General features: G+C 41.9%; 1 protein-coding gene across 2 annotated transcripts in view; it reads left to right on the top strand.

Moving 5' to 3' along the window:
* HERC2 (E3 ubiquitin-protein ligase HERC2) overlaps positions 1-24,552 on the top strand; it is a 278,100-nt gene that overhangs the window by 73,954 nt on the left and 179,594 nt on the right. For both annotated transcript variants that reach the window (XM_071676734.1, XM_071676733.1), the window contains exons 28-31: positions 65-224; positions 2,343-2,709; positions 12,197-12,321; positions 17,074-17,210. In XM_071676734.1, the coding sequence (XP_071532835.1) occupies positions 65-224; positions 2,343-2,709; positions 12,197-12,321; positions 17,074-17,210 (789 nt within the window). The remainder of the gene's footprint in view (positions 1-64; positions 225-2,342; positions 2,710-12,196; positions 12,322-17,073; positions 17,211-24,552) is intronic.

Here is a 24,552-nt window from a genome sequence, read left to right as displayed (position 1 = left end):
ATTAAAATTCATAAAATTATTACTTGGCTCCTTTTTGATATATCATTTGTTTTTGTCTTTTCAGATTTGTCTTCTATGAAGTTCGTCCTGCTAGCTGTGGAGATGTAGAGGCCTTGAATAAGTTTGCTGTGCGGGGTGTGTCACGTTGGAGAAAAGCCACTCAGCTGCTTCGTTTGCGGTCTAATGATACAACAGCCACAAGCCAGGAGAAGGATGAACCTCAGGTGAATTTATGTGAAGATGACAGTTGCTTTCATGAAATAAGATATTTATGGAAAGGATGTGATTTGCCTATAGAGATTATGCAACCTGAATATATATATATATGGGGGAAAGTGGGAGGAGATATCTAAATAAAACCTTTTACAGTTAAATTATTTTGAAAATTTATTGCAAAATACTGAATAGGTGTATGAATTAGACATACCTAAAGAAAATAGATGAACAGTTTGCTAATTCAACTCACAGTGACTCTTCCACCTTAGGACTCCTATTATTTTATTTCAGTTTCTCATTACTTTCATTGACTTGTCAGCTCATCAGCTCTGCTTTACAGGATCAGAAGCTTTCTTTTTGTTCTGTTATGTCATGTCAGAGGGTGCACTGCTTATGAGAAATACGTAATTATTTTGTGATCATTGATTGACAGGGAGACTTTAAAGAAAACTGGTGAGGTGACATACGGTTTTGTATAGTCTGAATAAGAACATAGAAGAATGATAATATACCAGAAGAGTGGATGGGGTGGTGATTTTACCTTTGTGGACTCCTGTGATTAATTTTGTTGAATAATTGGAGGTATATATAGCTAGGTATAGAAAGTATGATGTAAAAGAAGGTCATGGAATGATTAATTCATTGTTGTTAAAACAGTGGAGACATTAAATCATTAGTTTGTGCAGACAAAGTAATCCCCTTCAGAATGTTTGTTGGAAAATTATTAGAAAAGCAGGTGTGTGTTAGCTTTTTTCATCCAGAAAACATATAAAGAAAAAACAGATGTATAGAATGTGTTGTTGGATGCCATGGGAGGAAAGCTTTTAGGGGCAAATATGATCTTATATAAAGGAAATAACTATGTATGTTAGAAGCAGATAAGAGGAAGTTGCTGGTGTAAGAGTAAAGTTGGAAAAAACATGGCCTGACTGCAGGTAAACAGCAACAATTGGTCCTAGAAAATAATGACCAGGAACAACTGATACATTAACTTTTCCAACCTCTGTTTGAATATCCAACTGACTTATTTTACTGTTTGTACTATTAGTTGCCTAGTCGTAGCCTCAACTATTGTTGAAAAGTCTCAGAAAAAATATTCGCATCATGCTCACCTCAGGAGCTACGAAGGAGTTACAAAGAATGAGATGTATGTTTGAGTTAAGTGTTATGTGTGACAAAGAGAGATTATATATGTTGCATATACTGCATATATTGAGGTTAGCACTCAAAATGTGGGTGAATTAGAAAGAAAAGACGTATACTTGGGTCTGAGAGTGCAGCTTGACAACCACTGAAGTGCTGGCATACTAGGCATCTGTCGTTAACCCTCCCAACACCCTGGCTGATAGTATTGGTAATATACCTCCCTAGTGAGTGGCTGTCCACCAACTTCTACCTAACAGTAAGGAGAGTGTGCAAAAAAAATAAATATACAAAGATCAAGGAAACTCAAGCTAGTAGTGCTTGATAACTTATTTAGTGTGTAGATTGTGATTCAGTGGACAGACTGTGAAAAGGTTGTGAGAGCTTGAATATTTAGGTATGTTCATTAATGATATGAGAATGGAAACTGAGATATCAGAAAGAGTAAGGAAAAGTAGACTTGCCTGAGATGTTAAGGAAAGTAATGAAAGGTAGCTATGAGCCACAAAGTGAGGAACCAATTTTCTGAATGAATGGAGCAAATAATATGATAATCTACTTGTGATATGTGGGTATGTGATAACAGAGCTCAATCACTTGAGTTGAGTTTCCTGAAATGTTGTTGTGGTATGGGGAATGGATGATGGTGTGAGGAGTATAGAAATAAGAAAAGATTGAGTGCTGTCAAGGGAATGGTTGATGAAATTGAAAATGGAATAGTGTTACTGTGTGAAGAGAAAGCAAGTATATAAGGTCTTTAGAAATGAGACGTAGGGAATGTGTATACTTAGATGGAAGGATATCTTGTAAAGGAAATGTATTGACTTAAGGATCTATGAAGATGTATGTGGACTGAACTGTGCTGTTGATGTTCTTCTTGAGTTTCATATATTGTTTCAAATGCTGAAACTGGATCAGTTGTTCTAAAGGTACTCAAATATGTTCTCTTTGATTTATTGACTTTTGATAATATAAATTTCCAGGACACTAAAGAAGCAAGTGGTTCTATTGAGGACATTAGTATCAGTACTAGTAGTAATAGTAGTACTGAAGACAGAATCAACTGTCCAGATAGTTGTGATGATGTGAGAAGTGGGCGCTTAGATAAAGAAGAGGATATATGTAAAGACTTGACTGAACCCACTGATCTGAGTCGTCTGTCATCTGAGGTACCAATAGATGACAACATGAAAGTAGAAGGGGATATGGATGCAGTAGAGAAGGAGCTGAAGATAGCTACAGACACAAAAAAACTGCCAGGTGAAGGCAAAAAGGCATCTGTGAGTCTTAACCTGAAGAGGTCACCATCACCATCAGCTGCTGCACATTCTCCATCTAGGCCTTCTTCGCGTAAGTTGCAAACAGTTATTAGTATCTTTACCTGCATCGTATCATATTGATAATCTAGAATCATTCAAATCTTTTAAGTAGTGTTTAGTTGGTTGGTTGATTATTTTGGCTATTCATTGCCAGGGTCTTTATGACTTTCATTTTGTAACCAACAGTTGAAAAAATTTCATCTTCAGGTTTTCAAGGAAACAGATGAAAGAATGGCCCATCCCACCCACATACACATGTATATACATAAATGCCCACACATGCACATATATGTACCTATACATTTCAATGTATACATACATATACATACACAAACATATATCTTCTTCTACTTCTTCATACTATTCGCCATTTCCCGCGTTAGTGAGGTAGCGTTAAGAACAGAGGACTGGGCCTTAGAGGGAACATCCTCACCTGGCCCCCTTCTCTGTTCCTTCTTTTGGGGGGGAAAAAAAAAGAAAGAAAAAAACACATGGAATAACAACCCCCTCCCCCCGAATGTGTGCGAGGTTACGCTGGGAAGGGACAACGGGGGCCCCATTCGTTCGCACTCAGTCTCTAGCTGTCATATATATTATGTATGGGAGCGTTGAGGAGTGTGTGGGGGTTGAGAATGTTATCTCGGAGGGCAGAAGTGGGTATGTTTGAAGGAATAGTGGTTCCAATGATGTTGTATGGTTGTGGGGCGTGGGCTGTGGATGGGGTTGTGCGGGGGGGGGGTGGATGTGCTTGAAGTGAGATGTTTTGGGACGGTGTGTGGTGTGAGGTGGTTTGATTGAGTGGGTGATGAGGGGGTGAGAGAGATGAGTGGTGGTAGGGAGAGTGTGGTGGAGGGAGCGGAGGGGGGTGTTTTGAGGTGGTTTGGTCACATGGAGGGGGTGAGTGAGGGGAGATTGGCCGGGGGGATGTGTGTGTTGGGGGGGAGGGGTGGGGGGCGGGATTGGGGGTGGAAAGATGGAGTGAAGGGGGTTTTGGGTGGTCGGGGCCTGGACGTGCGGGAGGGTGAGGGGCTTGCGGGGGGTAGAGTGGGTTGGAACGATGTGGTATATTGAGTTTGAATGGAGAAAAACTGGAGGAAGTGAAGTGTTTTAGATATCTGGGAGTGGATCTGGCAGCGGATGGAACCATGGAAGCGGAAGTGGATCATAGGGTGGGGGAGGGGGCGAAAATTCTGGGGGCCTTGAAGAATGTGTGGAAGTCGAGAACATTATCTCGGAAAGCAAAAATGGGTATGTTTGAAGGAATAGTGGTTCCAACAATGTTGTATGGTTGCGAGGCGTGGGCTATGGATAGAGTTGTGCGCAGGAGGATGGATGTGCTGGAAATGAGATGTTTGAGGACAATGTGTGGTGTGAGGTGGTTTGATCGAGTGAGTAACGTAAGGGTAAGAGAGATGTGTGGAAATAAAAAGAGCGTGGTTGAGAGAGCAGAAGAGGGTGTTTTGAAGTGGTTTGGGCACATGGAGAGGATGAGTGAGGAAAGATTGACCAAGAGGATATATGTGTCGGAGGTGGAGGGAGCAAGAAGAGGGAGACCAAATTGGAGGTGGAAAGATGGAGTGAAAAAGATTTTGTGTGATCGGGGCCTGAACATGCAGGAGGGTGAAAGGAGGGCAAGGAATAGAGTGAATTGGAGCGATGTGGTATACCGGGGTTGACGTGCTGTCAGTGGATTGAATCAAGGCATGTGAAGCGTCTGGGGTAAACCGTGGAAAGCTGTGTAGGTATGTATATTTGGGTGTGTGGACGTATGTATATACATGTGTATGGGGGGGGTTGGGCCATTTCTTTCGTCTGTTTCCTTGCGCTACCTCGCAAACGCGGGAGACAGCGACAAAGTATAAAAAAAAAAAAATATATATGTATATATCTGTTTGGGTATATATATGTATAGGTTGAGATGTATAGGTATGTATATGTGTGTTTGTGGATGTGTATGTATATACATGTGTTTGTAGGTGGGTTGGGCCATTTCTTTCGTCTGTTTCCTTGCGCTACCTCGCAAACGTGGGAGACAGCGACGAAGCAAAATAGATATATATTTATAGGGGAGAAAGAATACTTCCCACGTATTCCCTGCGTGTCGTAGAAGGCGACTAAAAGGGGAGGGAGCGGGTGGCTGGAAATCCTCCCCTCTCATTTTTTTTTTTTTTTTTAATTTTCCAAAAGAAGGAACAGAGAAGGGGGCGAGGTGAGGATTTTCCCTCTAAGGCCCAGTCCTCTGTTCTTAACGCTACCTCGTAAACGTGGGAAATGGCAAATAGTATGAAAAAAAAAAAAAAATCAACTTACAAACCTCCAACAGCCAGGATCGAACCTGGGACCCCTGTGCAAGAAGCAGGCATGCTAACCGCTAGGCTATGGGACTGTATAATAGGAAACAACTGTTCGAAATACTGAGTACTCGAATACCCTTCGTCTCACAATGGTGAGCAACGGGGTCTAAACTTGGTTGTTTCCGAACAGACGCACATAGCCAGCTGATAGCGTTTTACCGAACCTAACTGTACACCGCGGAGGTATATGAATACGAATAAAGTGCATATGAATGCGCACCTTCATAGAACATACAAACCTCCAACAGCCAGGATTGAACCTGGGACCCCTGTGCAAGAGGCAGGCATGCTAACCGCTAGGCTATGGGACTGTATAATAGGAAACAACTATTCGAAATACTGAGTACTCGAATACCCTTCGTCTCACAATGGTGAGCAACGGGGTCTATACTTGGTTGTTTCCGAACAGACGCACATAGCCAGCTGATAGCGTTTTACCGAACCTAACTGTACACCGCGGAGGCATATGAATACGAATAAAATGCATATGAACGCGCACCTTCATAGAACATACAAACCTCCAACAGCCAGGATCGAACCTGGGACCCCTGTGCAAGAGGCAGGCATGCTAACCACTAGGCTATGGGACTGTATAATAGGAAACAACTATTCAAAATACTGAGTACTCGAATACCCTTCGTCTCACAATGGTGAGCAACGGGGTCTATACTTGGTTGTTTCCGAACAGACGCATATAGCCAGCTGATAGCGTTTTACCGAACCTAACTGTACACCGCGGAGGTATATGAATACGAATAAAGTGCATATGAATGCGCACCTTCATAGAACATACAAACCTCCAACAGCCAGGATAGAACCTGGGACCCCTGTGCAAGAGGCAGGCATGCTAACCGCTAGGCTATGTGACTGTATAATAGGAAACAACTATTCAAAATACTGAGTATTCACCTTTGTGAGACGAAGGGTATTCGAGTACTCAGTATTTCGAATAGTTGTTTCCTATTATACAGTCCCATAGCCTAGCGGTTAGCATGCCTGCCTCTTGCACAGGGGTCCCAGGTTCGATCCTGGCTGTTGGAGGTTTGTATGTTCCATGAAGGTGCGCATTCATATGCACTTTATTCGTATTCATATACCTCCGCGGTGTACAGTTAGGTTCGGTAAAATGCTATCAGCTGGCTATGTGCGTCTGTTCGGAAACAACCAAGTATAGACCCCATTGCTCACCATTGTGAGCTGAAGGGTATTCGAGTACTCAGTATTTCGAATAGTTGTTTCCTATTATACAGTCCCGTAGCCTAGCGGTTAGCATGCCTGCCTCTTGCACAGGGGTCCCAGGTTCGATCCTGGCTGTTGGAGGTTTGTATGTTCTATGAAGGTGCGCGTTCATATGCACTTTATTCGTATGTTTGAAGGAATAGTGGTTCCAACAATGTTGTATGGTTGCGAGGCGTGGACTATGGATAGAGTTGTGCGCAGGAGGATGGATGTGCTGGAAATGAGATGTTTGAGGACAATGTGTGGTGTGAGGTGGTTTGATCGAGTAAGTAACGTAAGGGTAAGAGAGATGTGTGGAAATAAAAAGAGCGTGGTTGAGAGAGCAGAAGAGGGTGTTTTGAAATGGTTTGGTCACATGGAGAGAATGAGTGAGGAAAGATTGACCAAGAGGATATATGTGTCGGAGGTGGAGGGAACGAGGAGAAGAGGGAGACCAAATTGGAGGTGGAAAGATGGAGTGAAAAAGATTTTGTGTGACCGGGGCCTGAACATGCAGGAGGGTGAAAGGAGGGCAAAGAATAGAGTGAATTGGAGCGATGTGGTATACCGGGGTTGACGTGCTGTCAGTGGATTGAATCAAGGCATGTGTATGGGGGTGGGTTGGGCCATTTCTTTCGTCTGTTTCCTTGCGCTACCTCGCAAACGCAGGAGACAGCGGCAAAAAAAAAAAAAAAAAAAATATATATATATATATATATATATATATATATATATATATATATATATATATATATATATATATAAATATTCCCTGGGGAATTCCCTGCGTGTCGTAGAAGGCGACTAAAAGGGAAGGGAGCGGGGGGCTGGAAATCCTCCCCCTCTTTTTTTTTTTTTTTTTTTTTTTATTTTCCAAAGGAAGGAACAGAGAAGGGGGCTGGATGAGGATGTTTCCTCAGAGGCCCAGTCCTCTGTTCTTAACGCTACCTCGCTGATGCGGGAAATGGCGAATAGTATGAAAGAAAAAGATGATAGAGTGGCAGATATAGGGTGTTTTGGTCGAGGTGGTGTGCAAAGTGAGAGGGTTAGGGAAAATGATTTGGTAAACAGAGAAGAGGTAGTGAAAGCTTTGCGGAAGATGAAAGCCGGCAAGGCAGCAGGTTTGGATGGTATTGCAGTGGAATTTATTAAAAAGGGGGTGACTGTATTGTTGACTGGTTGGTAAGGTTATTTAATGTATGTATGACTCATGGTGAGGTGCCTGAGGATTGGAGGAATGCGTGCATAGTGCCATTGTACAAAGGCAAAGGGGGATAAGAGTGAGTGCTCAAATTACAGAGGTATAAGTTTGTTGAGTATTCCTGATAAATTATATGGGAGGGTATTGATTGAGAGGGTGAAGGCATGTACAGAGCATCAGATTGGGGAAGAGCAGTGTGGTTTCAGAAGTGGTAGAGGATGTGTGGATCAGGTGTTTGCTTTGAAGAATGTATGTGAGAAATACTTAGAAAAGCAAATGGATTTGTATGTAGCATTTATGGATCTGGAGAAGGCATATGATAGAGTTGATAGAGATGCTCTGTGGAAGGTATTAAGAATATATGGTGTGGGAGGAAAGTTGTTAGAAGCAGTGAAAAGTTTTTATCGAGGATTTAAGGCATGTGTACGTGTAGGAAGAGAGGAAAGTGATTGGTTCTCAGTGAATGTAGGTTTGCGGCAGGGGTGTGTGATGTCTCCATGGTTGTTTAATTTGTTTATGGATGGGGTTGTTAGGGAGGTAAATGCAAGAGTTTTGGAAAGAGGGGCAAGTATGAAGTCTGTTGGGGATGAGAGAGCTTGGGAAGTGAGTCAGTTGTTGTTCGCTGATGATACAGCGCTGGTGGCTGATTCATGTGAGAAACTGCAGAAGCTGGTGACTGAGTTTGGTAAAGTGTGTGGAAGAAGAAAGTTAAGAGTAAATGTGAATAAGAGCAAGGTTATTAGGTACAGTAGGGTTGAGGGTCAAGTTAATTGGGAGGTGAGTTTGAATGGAGAAAAACTGGAGGAAGTGAAGTGTTTTAGATATCTGGGAGTGGATCTGGCAGCGGATGGAACCATGGAAGCGGAAGTGGATCATAGGGTGGGGGAGGGGGCGAAAATTCTGGGAGCCTTGAAGAATGTGTGGAAGTCGAGAACATTATCTCGGAAAGCAAAAATGGGTATGTTTGAAGGAATAGTGGTTCCAACAATGTTGTATGGTTGCGAGGCGTGGGCTATGGATAGAGTTGTGCGCAGGAGGATGGATGTGCTGGAAATGAGATGTTTGAGGACAATGTGTGGTGTGAGGTGGTTTGATCGAGTGAGTAACGTAAGGGTAAGAGAGATGTGTGGAAATAAAAAGAGCGTGGTTGAGAGAGCAGAAGAGGGTGTTTTGAAATGGTTTGGGCACATGGAGAGAATGAGTGAGGAAAGATTGACCAAGAGGATATATGTGTCGGAGGTGGAGGGAACGAGGAGAAGAGGGAGACCAAATTGGAGGTGGAAAGATGGAGTGAAAAAGATTTTGTGTGATCGGGGCCTGAACATGCAGGAGGGTGAAAGGAGGGCAAGGAATAGAGTGAATTGGATCGATGTGGTATACCGGGGTTGACGTGCTGTCAGTGGATTGAATCAAGGCATGTGAAGCGTCTGGGGTAAACCATGGAAAGCTGTGTAGGTATGTATATTTGCGTGTGTGGACGTATGTATATACATGTGTATGGGGGTGGGTTGGGCCATTTCCTTCGTCTGTTTCCTTGCGCTACCTCGCAAACGCGGGAGACCGACAAAGCAAAAAAAAAAAAAAAATATATGGGCTATGGATAGAGTTGTGCGCAAGAGGGTGGATGTGCTGGAAATGAGATGTTTGAGGACAATATGTGGTGTGAGATGGTTTGATCGGGTAAGTAATAAATAATAGGGTAGGAGAGATGTGTGGTAATAAAAAGAGTGTGGTTGAGAGAGCAGAAGAGGGTGTTTTGAATGGAGAGAATGAGTGAGGAAAGATTGACCAAGAGGATATATGTGTCAGAGGTGGAGAGAACGAAAAGTGGGAGACCAAATTGGAGGTGGAAAGATGGAGTAAAAAAGATTTTGGGTGATCGGGGCCTGAACATGCAGGAGGGTGAAAGGCTTGCAAGGAATAGAGTGAATTGGAACGATGTGGTATACCGTGGTCGACGTGCTGTCAATGGATTGAACCAGGGCATGTGAAGCGTCTGGGGTAAACCATGGAAAGTTCTGTGGGGCCTGGATGTGGAAAAGGAGCTGTGGTTTTGGTGCATTATTACATGGCAGCTAGAGACTGAGTGTGAACGAATGGGGCCTTTGTTGTCTTTTCCTAGCACTACCTCGCACACATGAGGGGGAAGGGGGTGTTATTTCATGTGTGGCGAGGTGGCAATGGGAATGAAAAAAGGCAGACAGTATGAATTATGTACATGTGTATATATGTATATGTCTGTGTGTGTATATATATATGTATACGTTGAGATATATAGGTATGAGTATTTGCATGTGTGGACCTGTATGTATATACATGTGTATGTGGGTGGGTTAGGCCATTCTTTCGTCTGTTTCCTTGCGCTACCTCGCTAATGCAGGAGACAGCGACAAAGCAAAATAAATAAATAAACAAAAGTTTGTTGAGTATTCCTGGTAAATTATATGGGAGGGTATTGATTGAGAGGGTGAAGGCATGTACAGAGCATCAGATTGGGGAAGAGCAGTGTGGTTTCAGAAGTGGTAGAGGATGTGTGGATCAGGTGTTTGCTTTGAAGAATGTATGTGAGAAATACTTAGAAAAGCAAATGGATTTGTATGTAGCATTTATGGATCTGGAGAAGGCATATGATAGAGTTGATAGAGATGCTCTGTGGAAGGTATTAAGAATATATGGTGTGGGAGGAAAGTTGTTAGAAGCAGTGAAAAGTTTTTATCGAGGATGTAAGGCATGTGTACGTGTAGGAAGAGAGGAAAGTGATTGGTTCTCAGTGAATGTAGGTTTGCGGCAGGGGTGTGTGATGTCTCCATGGTTGTTTAATTTGTTTATGGATGGGGTTGTTAGGGAGGTGAATGCAAGAGTTTTGGAAAGAGGGGCAAGTTTGCAGTCTGTTGTGGATGAGAGAGCTTGGGAAGTGAGTCAGTTGTTGTTCGCTGATGATACAGTGCTGGTGGCTGATTCATGTGAGAAACTGCAGAAGCTGGTGACTGAGTTTGGTAAAGTGTGTGAAAGAAGAAAGTTAAAGAGTAAATGTGAATAAGAGCAAGGTTATTAGGTACAGTAGGGTTGAGGGTCAAGTCAATCGGGAGGTAAGTTTGAATGGAGAAAAACTGGAGGAAGTAAAGTGTTTTAGATATCTGGGAGTGGATCTGGCAGCGGATGGAACCATGGAAGCGGAAGTGAATCATAGGGTGGGGGAGGGGGCGAAAATCCTGGGAGCCTTGAAGAATGTGTGGAAGTCGAGAACATTATCTCGGAAAGCAAAAATGGGTATGTTTGAAGGAATAGTGGTTCCAACAATGTTGTATGGTTGTGAGGCGTGGGCTATGGATAGAGTTGTGTGCAGGAGGGTGGATGTGCTGGAAATGAGATTTTTGAGGACAATGTGTGGTGTGAGGTGGTTTGATCGAGTAAGTAATGTAAGGGTAAGAGAGATGTGTGGAAATAAAAAGAGCGTGGTTGAGAGAGCAGAAGAGAGTGTTTTGAAATGGTTTGGGCACATGGAGAGAATGAGTGAGGAAAGATTGACCAAGAGGATATATGTGTCGGAGGTGGAGGGAATGAGGAGAAGTGGGAGACCAAATTGGAGGTGGAAAGATGGAGTGAAAAAGATTTTGTGTGATCGGGGCCTGAACATGCAGGAGGGTGAAAGGCGGGCAAGGAATAGAGTGAATTGGATCGATGTGGTATACCGGGGTTGACGTGCTGTCAGTGGATTGAATCAGGGCATGTGAAGCATCTGGGGTAAACCATGGAAAGTTGTGTGGGGCCTGGATGTGGAAAGGGAGCTGTGGTTTCGGGCATTATTGCATGACAGCTGGAGACTGAGTGTGAACGAATGGGGCCTTTGTTGTCTTTTCCTAGTGCTACCTCGCACACATGAGGGGGGAGGGGGATGGTATTCCATGTGTGGCGAGGTGGCGATGGGAATGAATAGGGGCAGGCAGTGTGAATTGTGTGCATGGGTATATATGTATGTGTCTGTGTGTGTATATATATATGTGTACATTGAGATGTATAGGTATGTATATTTGCGTGTGTGGGCGTGTGTGTGTGTACATTGTGTATGGGGGTGGGTTGTGCCATTTCTTTCGTCTGTTTCCTTGCGCTACCTCGCAAATGCGGGAGACAGCGACAAAGCAAAATAAATATAAATAATAAAATATATATATGTACATATTCATACTTGCTGCCTTCATCCATTCCTGTCGCCACCTTGCCACACATGAAATAGCATCCTCCTGGCAAGGTAGTGCTGGGAAAGGACAAAAAAAGACCACATTCGTTCACAGTCTCTAGCTGTCATGTGTAATGCACCAAAACCACAGCTCCCTTTCCACATCCAGGCCCCACAGAACTTTCCAGTGGTTACCCCCAGATGCTTCACATGCCCTGGTACAATCCATTGACAGCATGTCGACTCCGGTATACCACATCGTTCCAATTTACTCTTTTCCTTGCATGTCTCCCGCTTCTCCTCGTTCCATCCATCTCTGACACATATATCCTCTTTGTCATATACACCTGTCATATACACCAAAATTCTGATGAAAAAGAATTGATTGTAGGGGAGCATAATGCTTACGAACTTACAAACTATGTTTTGTGTGATGATTATGATTTTTATTTTTGGGGGTTTATGAAAAAGAATACTACCCATTTGTTTTTTGCTTGTCATAAAAAGCATCTGATTGGGGTAGGATTGGATTTGTAAGAAATGTAACTGGTACATTCTTTTCTCACAGTCTTGACACCAACTGCTCCACCACCAACAGCAAAGATTGTGGAAATAGCAACAAAAGTTATTGAGTTTGTATGTTCTGAAGAAACTATTAATATTGAGGCTCTTCGGAAGGCATTTTTCACTCAGGTCAGTATTGATTTTTGACTATGGAAAAGAAAAGGAATACACTGAATAGTAATTTTTTTTTTCAATTTAACATGTTTAGGAAAAATTTGTATATGTTTGCAGGTATAAGATGTTACCATAGCTATTTAATCTGTTCTTGAATAGGGTGATGAGGAAGGTAATTGCATGGGTTTTGGAGTGAGAATTGGAAAGTAACTGGAAGGCAAATCTGTTTTTGTTTGCAGATGGTATGGCTGTGGTGACTGGCTCAAGGGAGAATATCCAAAATGCTAGTATCTTAATTTGAGAGAATATGTGAAAGAAGAAAGTTGAAAGTAGAATAATGAGGTGCAGCAGTGGTTGAGACACGATGGTTTGATGTTACTTTGAATGGGAAGGATTAGGAGGGAATTGAGTGCTTTTGTTACTTGGGAGTGGACGTGGTAGCAGAGGGAACTATCAGGGTAGAAGTGATTCATAGGATGGGAGGATGGATAATGTTCAGGGTGCTTTAATCCTTAAACACTGGGTGAATCAGACAGTTGCTCACTATTTGAATAAAAAGTCTTCATTTTTTCTGCTTTCCTATATAATGAAATAGACTCATGTAAAAGTAAAGGAAATGAAGTGAATTAACATAATTTTATGGATATGACATAGTCTTAAATTTAACTTGAGGTATTGAGGGAGCTTCATTGTAGATTGGGCAGGGCATGGTGAGCCTCTGGCCTAAAGTCAGTTATATCTCTTTTAACTCTTTAGGAGAGAAATATGTTAGAACATAAAGGATATGGAGAGACATTTTTATGTATATATATGTGTATATGAGTGGATGGACCGTTCTTCGTCTGTTTCCTGGCACTACCTCACTGATGTGGGAAATGGCAATCAAGTATGATCATTTAAAGAATAGAAACGTGTGAACTAGCAATACTCAATCAAGTATGATCATTTAAAGAATAGAAACGTGTGAACTAGCAATACTCAATCAAGTATGATCATTTAAAGAATAGAAACGTGTGAACTAGCAATACTTTTATGGCTCCGAGTTTGCCCCAAAGATAAAGTAAAATTTTTCAGCAGAGGTGATGAAAGCAGGAGGGGAAGCTTCAGTTCATCTGTTTATGTCTGATGCCCTTTCTCTCTGGGAACTCCTATCAAGGGGATTGTGTGGCCAAAGAAGCTCCACTTATTACTGTCCTTACATGCCTTGCTCTCGTACATCATTCCACACATTCTTTCCCCATTCTCTTCCTTTAGTACTCATCTACTCTCATTCCCCCTGTCATAGGTGGCCTTCCTCTCACACCAACCCCTTTAATGATAATATCATACACTCTCCTTGTACACTTCCCATCTTGCATTCTTTCCACATGCTCAAACCACCTCAGAGGATTACATTTCACCCACTCTTCCACTCCACAATTCATTTCCTGCCTTACCAAATATCTCATAGACTTTCTCATTGCTTTCTTCATTCCATCTAGTCATACCACATGCTCCTTTCAGATAACTCATTTTTGCAACTTGGATTCTTGTCTTATGCTCTTGGCATCATGATCTGCATTCTCTGAACTTCACCTTTTGCTATTAATTATTATTTATAGATTTTTTTTGTATGTTCACAATTTTCTGTGTGAGCAAGGTAGTATTCACAGACAGACAGACAGATGGATGGACTGATGTTGTTTGCAGATGATGCTAAAAATCATTTGGGAAGTGAAAAGTGCTTAGGATTGCGTCTACTTATTAAGGGGCCTAAACAGATTCCAAAGTTGGTCTGATACATAGTTAATGAAATCTGGCCTTAGCAGGTGCAAAGTAATGAGGCTGGAACAAAGTGAAAGGAACCCTCTAAGTGACCGTTATCTAGTAGAAAATAGACTTAAGGATTCTGTGTGTGAAAAGAACCTAGGAGTTAGCATTGTCTTTTACCTGTTGCCAGAGACTCCTGCTTGGAGAACAGTTAAGGAGACACACTGTTTGTTAGCAGATAGTAAATTAGCTTTCAAGTATAAGGATGAGGAAATATTAACCAAGCTCTTCATGTCCTACATAAGACCAATACTAAAATCTGCTTTAAATTTGGACACTGTGCCTAAAGAAGCACAAAGAGCTTAAAGAAGAAGTTCGAAGGGCAACAAAGATGGTACCAGAATTAAAAGGGGGGAATCACAAGGAAAGGATTGAGGCTTTGAATTTACCCACCTTGGAAGAGAGAAGAATAAGGGGTGACCTGGTCATAACCTTTAAGTTTTTAAACAGTTTGATGTGAACAGTGAATAATTCTTTTAGAAATATAGGGATAGGGCAACCAGAGGACATAATTTGAAAGTAAGCAGGAAACTTATTAAAAAAGAGTGGTGGATGAATGGAAGAAAATGAAGTTAGAACAGGGTTAATGCAGACAGCATGCATAGTTTTAAGAAGTTGTATGATAGTAGAGAATGATCAAGAGATGGGGTCCCCCCTGTTTGTAAAATTCCCTCCCTATACAGTGCAAATGGGCACTTACATGTTTACATATATTTTCACATGTTTACATAATTACATTATTTACACATATCTTCACACATTTAAATTACTTGCTGGTAGTCTATGTAATACACATCAGAATTACTTGCAAAGATTGACAGTCGAGGTAATTATTGCCTTTAGTGATAAAGAGACACTCAACAACTATCCAAATGTCAAAATAAGCCAATGAAAATGAGCACTTAAGTGATGACTCCTGGTACCTGCTACATGAGGCTTCATTTGAAGACATGCTGTTTAAGGGGTAAGGAGCATTTAGATTTAGATGTAATTGGTTGTTGAGGCAACAATTGGTTTGTTTGAAAGGACAGCTGTCCTGACAGTGTTGAAAGGGTGTGAAACTTGGGCTTTGAATGCAAAAGAAAGCAAGAAGGGTGGATGTGTTGGATATGAGATACCTATGGATTATATGTGGTGTTAGGTGGATTCGTTGTAGTAAGGGTGTCTTAGGTATTTGTGCCTGTGTGGTTGCTGCATGTCTAGAGCTTAGTTTAGTCCTTTATGGTGAAGAGTGTTGTGCAACATATGTGATAACATTGAAAGTGGTTAGGGCATTTGAAAGAGTATCATTATGGTTGGAAGTGTAAGAGTGAGGTGTTGTAAGTGCAGTTTGATTGAGAGCTGACCAGGATGTCCTGAAATGGTTTAGACCTAAGGAGAGGATAAGGGAAGAAGCAGCGAGTAAGAAAATTGACAAGTAAAAAGTAGAGGGAGCAAGAGGGAGGGGCAGACTAAGAGGATGGAAGGATTGGATAAAGGAGGCTTTAGTGTATCTGGAATAGAACATTCAGGAAGGTGAAAGGCATGCATAGAATAGACTGCATTGAATTAGTCTGGTGTATAGGGGATGACGTGCTGTCTTTGGGTTGAACCATGGCATATGAAGTCATGAAGGTAGATCTTGGTTGTGGTTAGTGGGCTCTGGTTGTGATGCATTATGCATCATGATAGCTAGAAAGAGAATATGAACAAATGAAGCAGTTGTTCATCTTGTTAATATGGGAGAAGCTTACGTGAATCTTTTTGAACTTTGACTGCATCCAGCAAATAAAGGGTGACACTTTTTCTAGCTCCCTGTGTGGAGTGCAGCCTCAAGCTGTCCATAGCCACTATGTCAGACCATGTGTTGAACACGAAACTTTTTACACATTCACACAAATCTTTTACACCATGGGGGTTGATGATCTGGTCATCATCTACCAACTATAAGCTCAAGCTGGTGGCATTAACCCCAACCATGTACCACCAGAGTACAGCTGCCCACATTGCCAAATCTCATTACCGAAAGCACTCCTGTCAGATGCTACAACTGCCTTCAGTGTTATCACATCTATTGCTTATCACCCTTCTCCATAAAAGACTAATCTAAGCTCTCGACATGCAGCAACCACCACAGACATCAACACAAAAGCCATAAACCCTCAGAACTCTTACTGGTACAAGATTTTGTCAGAAAAAGAATTCTTAAATATCCAATGCAAATAGTTTGTTCACTCTGCCTTAAACTCTCTCTCATCTCCATGGGTATCCACCCTATCAAAATCAATCATAGCAAAGCTGCAAATCACAGAAAACAGAACAGTTGCTGGTTTTCTAGCAGACTTGGGCATTCAGCACTTGTACAGAGACAAAATTACTACCAAAACAGTCTCACCTCATTATTCTTGGCACTCGTTTCTTTGCAACAGCACTAGACCTTTCTCATCCAAACCAATCCTTAACCAACCACCAACTCATAAATACTGTAGAAGTAAAATGTTGACTCCTGCCTCATACATAACACCCTATACTCACAGATGCCCACCCCTCCTGACAAATGCACTAATGACAAAATGTATACACACCAAAATGTTCTGACGTGCTTTAAAATTTCTGCCCTTTCAACTCGGCCTTAAGCACTACCAAACCAAACACACATGCATTTGAAACTACACTCCTCAGACACATTCAGTTTATCCTTTCATCTCTGCATTCTGAATACCACCAGTTCTCCAATACTACAAACAACATTTTAACATCACAAGACCTGTTATGCCCAAGATGCAAGTTCCACACATGAGACACTGAAGACACCCAGTTTACCCTGTGCTCATCCCACAAAAACTCAACATAATCATGGTTTATGACCTCTGGTCTCACTAGGTGGATGTGAATAGTTTCCTGAGCGCTAAAGGAGCCCCTTAGAAGAGACTCCAGGGACAGGAAAATTAAGTACATTTACATTTTTTTTTCTTACAGATGGAGAGGGCAGAAATGAGACTACGTGGTATTGAGATGTTCCTAGGATTGGTTCAGAAGAGCAGCTTCTTACCATCAGTTAGGCTGACACTTATCAATGGATGGCTTGGGCTCTTGCCCTTTGCACCCAAGAATACGTGAGTAAAAATGTAGTTAAAGGAATAGATCATACTGAATAATTTTCTTCTCCCTGTGGCCATTAATGATGAATCAGTACATGTGTTGTGAATATGTTCCTGTGCAGAGATAGGTTAGTTATGACAAAACTTTCTTTATACAGTTTTGTTTTTTCTTTCAATTTTTAAGCATAGATATTAGACAAAATCATTCATATGTGTGTGTGCAACAGTCCACCACAAAGACTCCTAGTCTTTATCTACTTACATGAATCTCCAATGTAGTTTACAAGCTCATGGAAAGTGAAAACTCATGGACATTAATTCACTCTGTGAGGTCAAGTGGCAAGAAGTTTCTGATAAACATACTTTAGTCATAAATATTTGAATCTGTTGATGATTTTTTTATGAGAAGAGGTGTAGTACTCTGTTTATGTAGCATTCTGAGGGAAGAGTTGAGGTAAACTACCACAGAAGAAATTTGTTGCTGCCACTGCTTAGTATTTTCTTAGCTCTAGTTTTGAAGCTTTACTTTGATCATCATTTACCTGAGTATGGTGAAAAAGAAAAAAGTGAGTCTTTGGAAATTGCATATAGAAATTGATTAGGGCTTTGTGGGTGTTAGGAAGCTTGACTCTTAAAGGTAAAATGGTTGTAGGGCGAGGGAAAGACAAAAGAAGGAAGGGAATTTCACAGCTTAGCTGTTCAAGGAAAGAAAGTATCATAACAGTCAGTCTTGAGTGGTTGGTCTACATAGAAACCAAGGGAAATAGCAGCCAGACACATGTCTTAGTTCCAAGTCTTGGTGACACTTGTAGACTGCTGCCAATGGCCAAGATATGACTGAGAGAACAAAGAGAGGGTATGAACACTGCAGTGTATAGAAAGTTATGGTTTGAGAGGGGTGATGTCATGAGATTTGACATGATGGAAGGCTTTTGACTTTACTCTCGCTTAACGAAAGGTGGACAAAGAATCATTCCACACTTATGAGTAGTGCTCAAAAGTCTGCTATAGCATGTGAAACAACTGCTGATATGAATTACACCTAGTCTTCACTTACTGTTGGAGGTGCATTCCTGAAAAACTCACCAGATAGTGAATTCTGTTTTCCATTAGGATTCAGTGGCATAAGGGTAAGGGGATTCCCTTTCTGGGGAACATTTCTGAAACCTAATTTTCTCACAAAAATATGAATAGATATCAAGAAACATGCATTACAGTTCAGGTACATTATTAAGCTATTTAAGTGTTGAGTAAGGCACAAGATATTGTTATTTTTTTTTTTATTATACTTTGTTGCTGTCTCCTGCATTAGCGAGGTAGTGCAAGGAAACAGACGAAAGAATGGCCCAGCCCACCCACATACACATGTATATACATACATGTCTACACATGCTTATATACATACCTATACATCTCAGTGTATACATATATATACACACACAGACATATACATACCTATACATCTCAATGTATACATATATATACACACACAGACATATACATATATACACATGTTTATAATTCATACTGTCTGCCCTTATTCATTCCTGTCGCCACCCCGCCACACATGAAATGACAAACCCTCCCCCTGCATGTGCACGAAGTAGTGCTAGGAAAAGACAACAAAGTTCACATTCGTTCACACTCAATCTCTAGCTGTCATGTATAATGCACTGAAACCGCAGCTCCCTTTCCACATCCAGGCCCCACAAAACTTTCCATGGTTTACCCCAGACGCTTCACATGCCCTGGTTCAGTCCATTGACATCACATTGACCCCAATATACCACATTGTTCCAATTCACTCTATTCCTTGCATGCCTTTCACCCTTCTGCATGTTCAGGCCCCGATAGCTCAAAATCTTTTTCACTCCATCTTTCTACCTCCAATTTGGTCTCCCTCTTCTTGTTCCCTCCACCTCTGACACATATATGCTCTTTGTCAATCTTTCCTCACTCATTCTCTCCATGTGACCAAACCATTTCAAAACACCCTCTTCTGCTCTCTCAACCACACTCTTTTTATTACCACACGTCTCTCACCGTTTCATTACTTACTCGATCAAACCACCTCACATCACATATTGTCCTCGGACATCTCATTTCCAACACATCCACCTTCCTCTGCACAATCCTATCTATAGCCCATGCTTCACAACCATATAACAGTGTTGGAACCACTTTTCCTTCAAACATACCCATTTTTGTTCTCCAAGATAACGTTCTCGCCTTCCACACATTCTTCAGCACTCCCAGAACCTTCGCCCCCTCCCCCACCGTGTGACTCACTTCTGCTTCCTTGGTTCCTTTCGCTGCTAAATCCACTTCCAGATATCTGAAATGCTTCACTTCCTCCAGTTTTTCTCCATTCAAACTCACCTCCCAATAAATAGTAATAAGTGTATATATGATTTTTTTTTTTTTTTTTTTTTTGCTGTCTCCCGCATTAGCAAGGTACAGCAAGGAAACAGATGAAAGAATGTCCCAACCCACTCACATACACATGTATATACATACACGTCCACACACGCAAATATACATACCTATACATGTCAATGTACACATATATATGCACACACAGACATATACATATATGCACATGTACATAATTCATACCGTCTGCCTTTATTTATTCCCATCGCCACCCCGCCACACATGGAATAACAACCTCCCTGCCCCCCTCATGTGTGCGAGGTAGCGCTAGGAAAAGACAACAAAAGCCCCATTCGTTCACACTCAGTCTCTAGCTGTCATGTAATAATGCACCGAAACCACAGCTCCCTTTCTACATCCAGGCCCCACAGAACTTTCCATGGTTTACCTCAGACACTTCACATGCCCTGGTTCAATCCATTGACTGCACGTCGAACCTGGTATACCACATCGTTCCAATTCACTCTATTCCTTGCACGCCTTTCACCCTCCTGCATGTTCAGGCCCCGATCACTCAAAATCTTATTCACTCCATCTTTCCACCTCCAATTTGGTCTCCCACTTCTTGTGCCCTCCACCTCTGACACATATATCCTCTTTGTCAATCTTTCCTCACTCATTCCCTCCATGTAACCAAACCATTTCAAAACACCCTCTTCTGCTCTCTCAACCACACTCTTTTTATTTCCACATGTCTCTCACCGTTTCATTACTTACTCGATCAAACCACCTCACACCACATATTGTCCTCGTACATCTCATTTCCAGCACATCCACCCTCCTCCACACAACTCTATCCATAGCCCACGCCTCGCAACCGTACAACATTGTTGGAACCACTATTCCCTCAAACATACCCATTTTTGCTTCCTGAGATAATGTTCTCGACTTCCAAACATTCTTCAAGGTTTCCAGAATTTTTGCCCCCTCCCCCACCCTATGATTCACTTCCGCTTCCATGGTTCCATCCGCTGCCAGATCCATTCCCAGATATCTAAAACTCTTTACTTCCTCCAGTTTTTCTCAATTCAAACTTACCTCCCAGTTGACTTGACCCTCAACCCTACTGTACCTAATAACCTTGCTCTTATTCACATTTACTCTTAACTTTCTTCTTTCACACACTTTACCAAACTCAGTCACCAGCTTCTGCAGTTTCTCACATGAATCAGCCACCAGCGCTGTATCATCAGCGAACAACAACTGACTCACTTCCCAAGCTCTCTCATCCACAATAGACTGCATACTTGCCCCTCTTTCCAAAACTCTGACATTCACCTCCCTAACAACCCCATCCATAAACAAATTAAACAACCATAGAGACATCACACAACCCTGCCGCAAACCTACATTCACTGAGAACCAATCACTTTCCTCTCTTCCTACATGTACACATGCCTTACATCCTTGATAAAAACTTTTCACTGCTTCTAACAACTTGCCTCCCACACCATATATTCTTAATACCTTCCACAGAGCATCTCTATCAACTCTATCATATGCCTTCACCAGATCCATAAATGCTACATACAAATCCATTTGCTTTTCTAAGTATTTCTCACATACATTCTTCAAAGCAAGCACCTGATCCACACATCCTCTACCACTTCTGAAACCACACTGCTCTTCCCCAATCTGATGCTCTGTACATGCCTTCACTCTCTCAATCAATACCCTCCCATATAATTTCCCAGGAATACTCAAAAAACTTATACCTCTGTAATTTGAGCACTCACTCTTATCCCCTTTGCCTTTGTACAATGGCACTGTGCAAGCATTCCGCCAATCCTGAGGCACCTCACATGCCCTGGTTCAGTCCATACAAGTATATTGTATTGTATTGGTTCATACAAGTATATTGTATGAAAACAGTACAAAAGCTGATGAGAGCATTCACTAGTAGAAACAAGCATGCAGGCAAAGGTGGGTGTGGTGAATAGATTTGTTGGTGAGTTCTAGTTAGAGTCTGGAGAGGGTAGTATGTACTGTGGTTCTAGAAAGCACTTGGATGCCAAGTTCTAGTTAGAGTTTGGAGAGTGTAGTAAGTACCGTGGTTCTAGAAAGCACTTGAATTCCGTGAAATTATCCCAAAAAGTTGCTATATTTGGTGAATTTTCCACTGATTTCACAGCTTTGAGTGTGGGGGGTAACATGACATTTGGGGGAGATCCTCCCTGTGACTATGCTTGTATATCTCTGATGTCTGTTCCCTCTAGGAACTCCCACAAGGGGTTAGCCACAGCAACATTCTCCACTTACTCCTGTCCCTCATCATTTACTAATATTGAATCTCTAATTTGTGGTGAAAAATAGAAATAAAGAATATAATTAACAAATACTGGACCCAGAATGAAAGATGAGAAGAGATTTCTGTTATACAGCCAATCAAAGAAGCCAGCTGTAAGGGGAGTCTATAGTGGTGAAGTAAGAGCAAGCAGGTGGCGGAATGAGTTTTGGTTACTCTGTCATCCCTGCATCCCCCCAAGTTTCACTTTCAACCACACTCATATTTTTCTACCATTTTTTTTTCTTTTTTTTTTGCCGCTGTCTCCTGCGTTTGCGAGGTAGTGCAAGGAAACAGACGAAAGAAATGGCCCAACCCACCCCCATACACCTGTATACACACACACATCCACACACGCAAATATACATACCTACACAGCTTTCCATGGTTTACCCTAGACGCTTCACATGACCTGATTCAATCCACTGACAGCATGTCAACCCCGGTATACCACATCGATCCAATTCACTCTATTCCTTGCCCGCCTTTCACCCTCTTGCATGTTCAGGCCCCGACCACTCAAAATCTTTTTAACTCCATCTTTCCACCTCCAATTTGGTCTCCCACTTCTCCTCGTTCCCTCCACCTCTGACACATATATCCTCTTCGTCAATCTTTCCTCACTCATTCTCTCCATGTGCCCAAACCATTTCAGAACACCCTCTTCTGCTCTCAACCACGCTCTTTTTATTTCCACACATCTCTCTTACCCTTACATTACTTATTCGATCAAACCACCTCACACCTCACATTGTCCTCAAACATCTCATTTCCAGCACATCCACCCTCCTGTGCACAACTCTATCCATAGCCCACGCCTCGCAACCATACAACATTGTTGGAACCACTATTCCTTCAGACATACCCATTTTTGCTTTTCGAGATAATGTTCCTGACTTCCACACATTCTTCAAGGCTTCCAGGATTTTCACCCCCTCCCCCACCCTATGATTCACTTCCGCTTCCATGGTTCCATCCGCTGCCAGATCCACTCCCAGATATCTAAAACACTTTACTTCCTCCAGTTTTTCTCCATTCAAACTTACCTCCCAATTGACTTGACCCTCAACCCTACTGTTCTTAATAACCTTGCTCTTATTTACATTTACTCTTAACTTTCTTCTTTCACACACTTTACCAAACTCAGTCACCAGCTTCTGCAGTTTCTCACATGAATCAGCCACCAGCACTGTATCATCAGCGAACAACAACTGACTCACTTCCCAAGCTCTCTCATCCACAACAGACTTCATTCTTGCCCCTCTTTCCAAAACTCTTGCATTTACTTCCCTAACAACCCCATCCATAAACAAAATTAAACAACCATGGAGACATCACACACCCCTGCCGCAAACCTACATTCACTGAGAACCAATCACTTTCCTCTCTTCCTACACGTACACATGCCTTACATCCTCGATAAAAACTTTTCACTGCTTCTAACAACTTGCCACCCACACCATATATTCTTAATACCTTCCACAGAGCATCTCTATCAACTCTATCATATGCCTTCTCCAGATCCATAAATGCTACATACAAATCCATTCGCTTTTCTAGGTATTTCTCACATACATTCTTCAAAGCAAACACCTGATCCACACATCCTCTACCACTTCTGAAACCACACTGCTCTTCCCCAATCTGATGCTCTGTACATGCCTTCACCCTCTCAGTCAATACCCTCCCATATAATTTACCAGGAATACTCAACAAACTTATACCTCTGTAATTTGAGCATTCACTCTTATCCCCTTTGCCTTTGTACAATGGCACTATGCACGCATTCTGCCAATCCTCAGGCACCTCACCATGAGTCATACATACATTAAATAACCTTACCAACCAGTCAACAATACAGTCACCCCCTTTTTTAATAAATTCCACTGCAATACCATCCAAACCTGCTGCCTTGCCGGCTTTCATCATCCGCAAAGCTTTTACTACCTCTTCTCTGTTTACCAAATCATTTTCCCCACCCCTCTCACTTTGCACACTACCTCGACCAAGACACCCTATATCTGCCACTCTATCATCAAACACATTCAACAAACCTTCAAAATACTCACTCCATCTCCTTCTCACATCACCACTACTTGTTATCACCTCCCCATTAGCGCCCTTCACTGAAGTTCCCATTTGCTCCCTTGTCTTACGCACTTTATTTACCTCCTTCCAGAACATCTTTTTATTCTCCCTAAAATTTAATGATACTCTCTCACCCCAACTCTCATTTGCCCTCTTTTTCACCTCTTGCACCTTTCTCTTGACCTCCTGTCTCTTTCTTTTATACATCTCCCACTCAATTGCATTTTTTCCCTGCAAAAATCGTCCAAATGCCTCTCTCTTCTCTTTCACTAATACTCTTACTTCTTCATCCCACCACTCACTACCCTTTCTAATCAACCCACCTCCCACGCTTCTCATGCCACAAGCATCTTTTGCGCAATCCATCACTGACTCCCTAAATACATCCCATTCCTCCCCCACTCCCCTTACTTCCATTGTTCTCACCTTTCTCCATTCTGTACTTAGTCTCTCCTGGTACTTCCTCACACAAGTCTCCTTCCCAAGCTCACTTACTCTCACCACCCTCTTCACCCCAACATTCACTCTTCTTTTCTGAAAACCCATACAAAT

The sequence above is a fragment of the Panulirus ornatus genome, chromosome 23 (genome assembly GCF_036320965.1).
Source record: "Panulirus ornatus isolate Po-2019 chromosome 23, ASM3632096v1, whole genome shotgun sequence".
Classification (NCBI taxonomy): Eukaryota; Metazoa; Arthropoda; class Malacostraca; order Decapoda; family Palinuridae; genus Panulirus; species Panulirus ornatus.
This window is presented reverse-complemented; position numbering and strand designations above follow the sequence as displayed.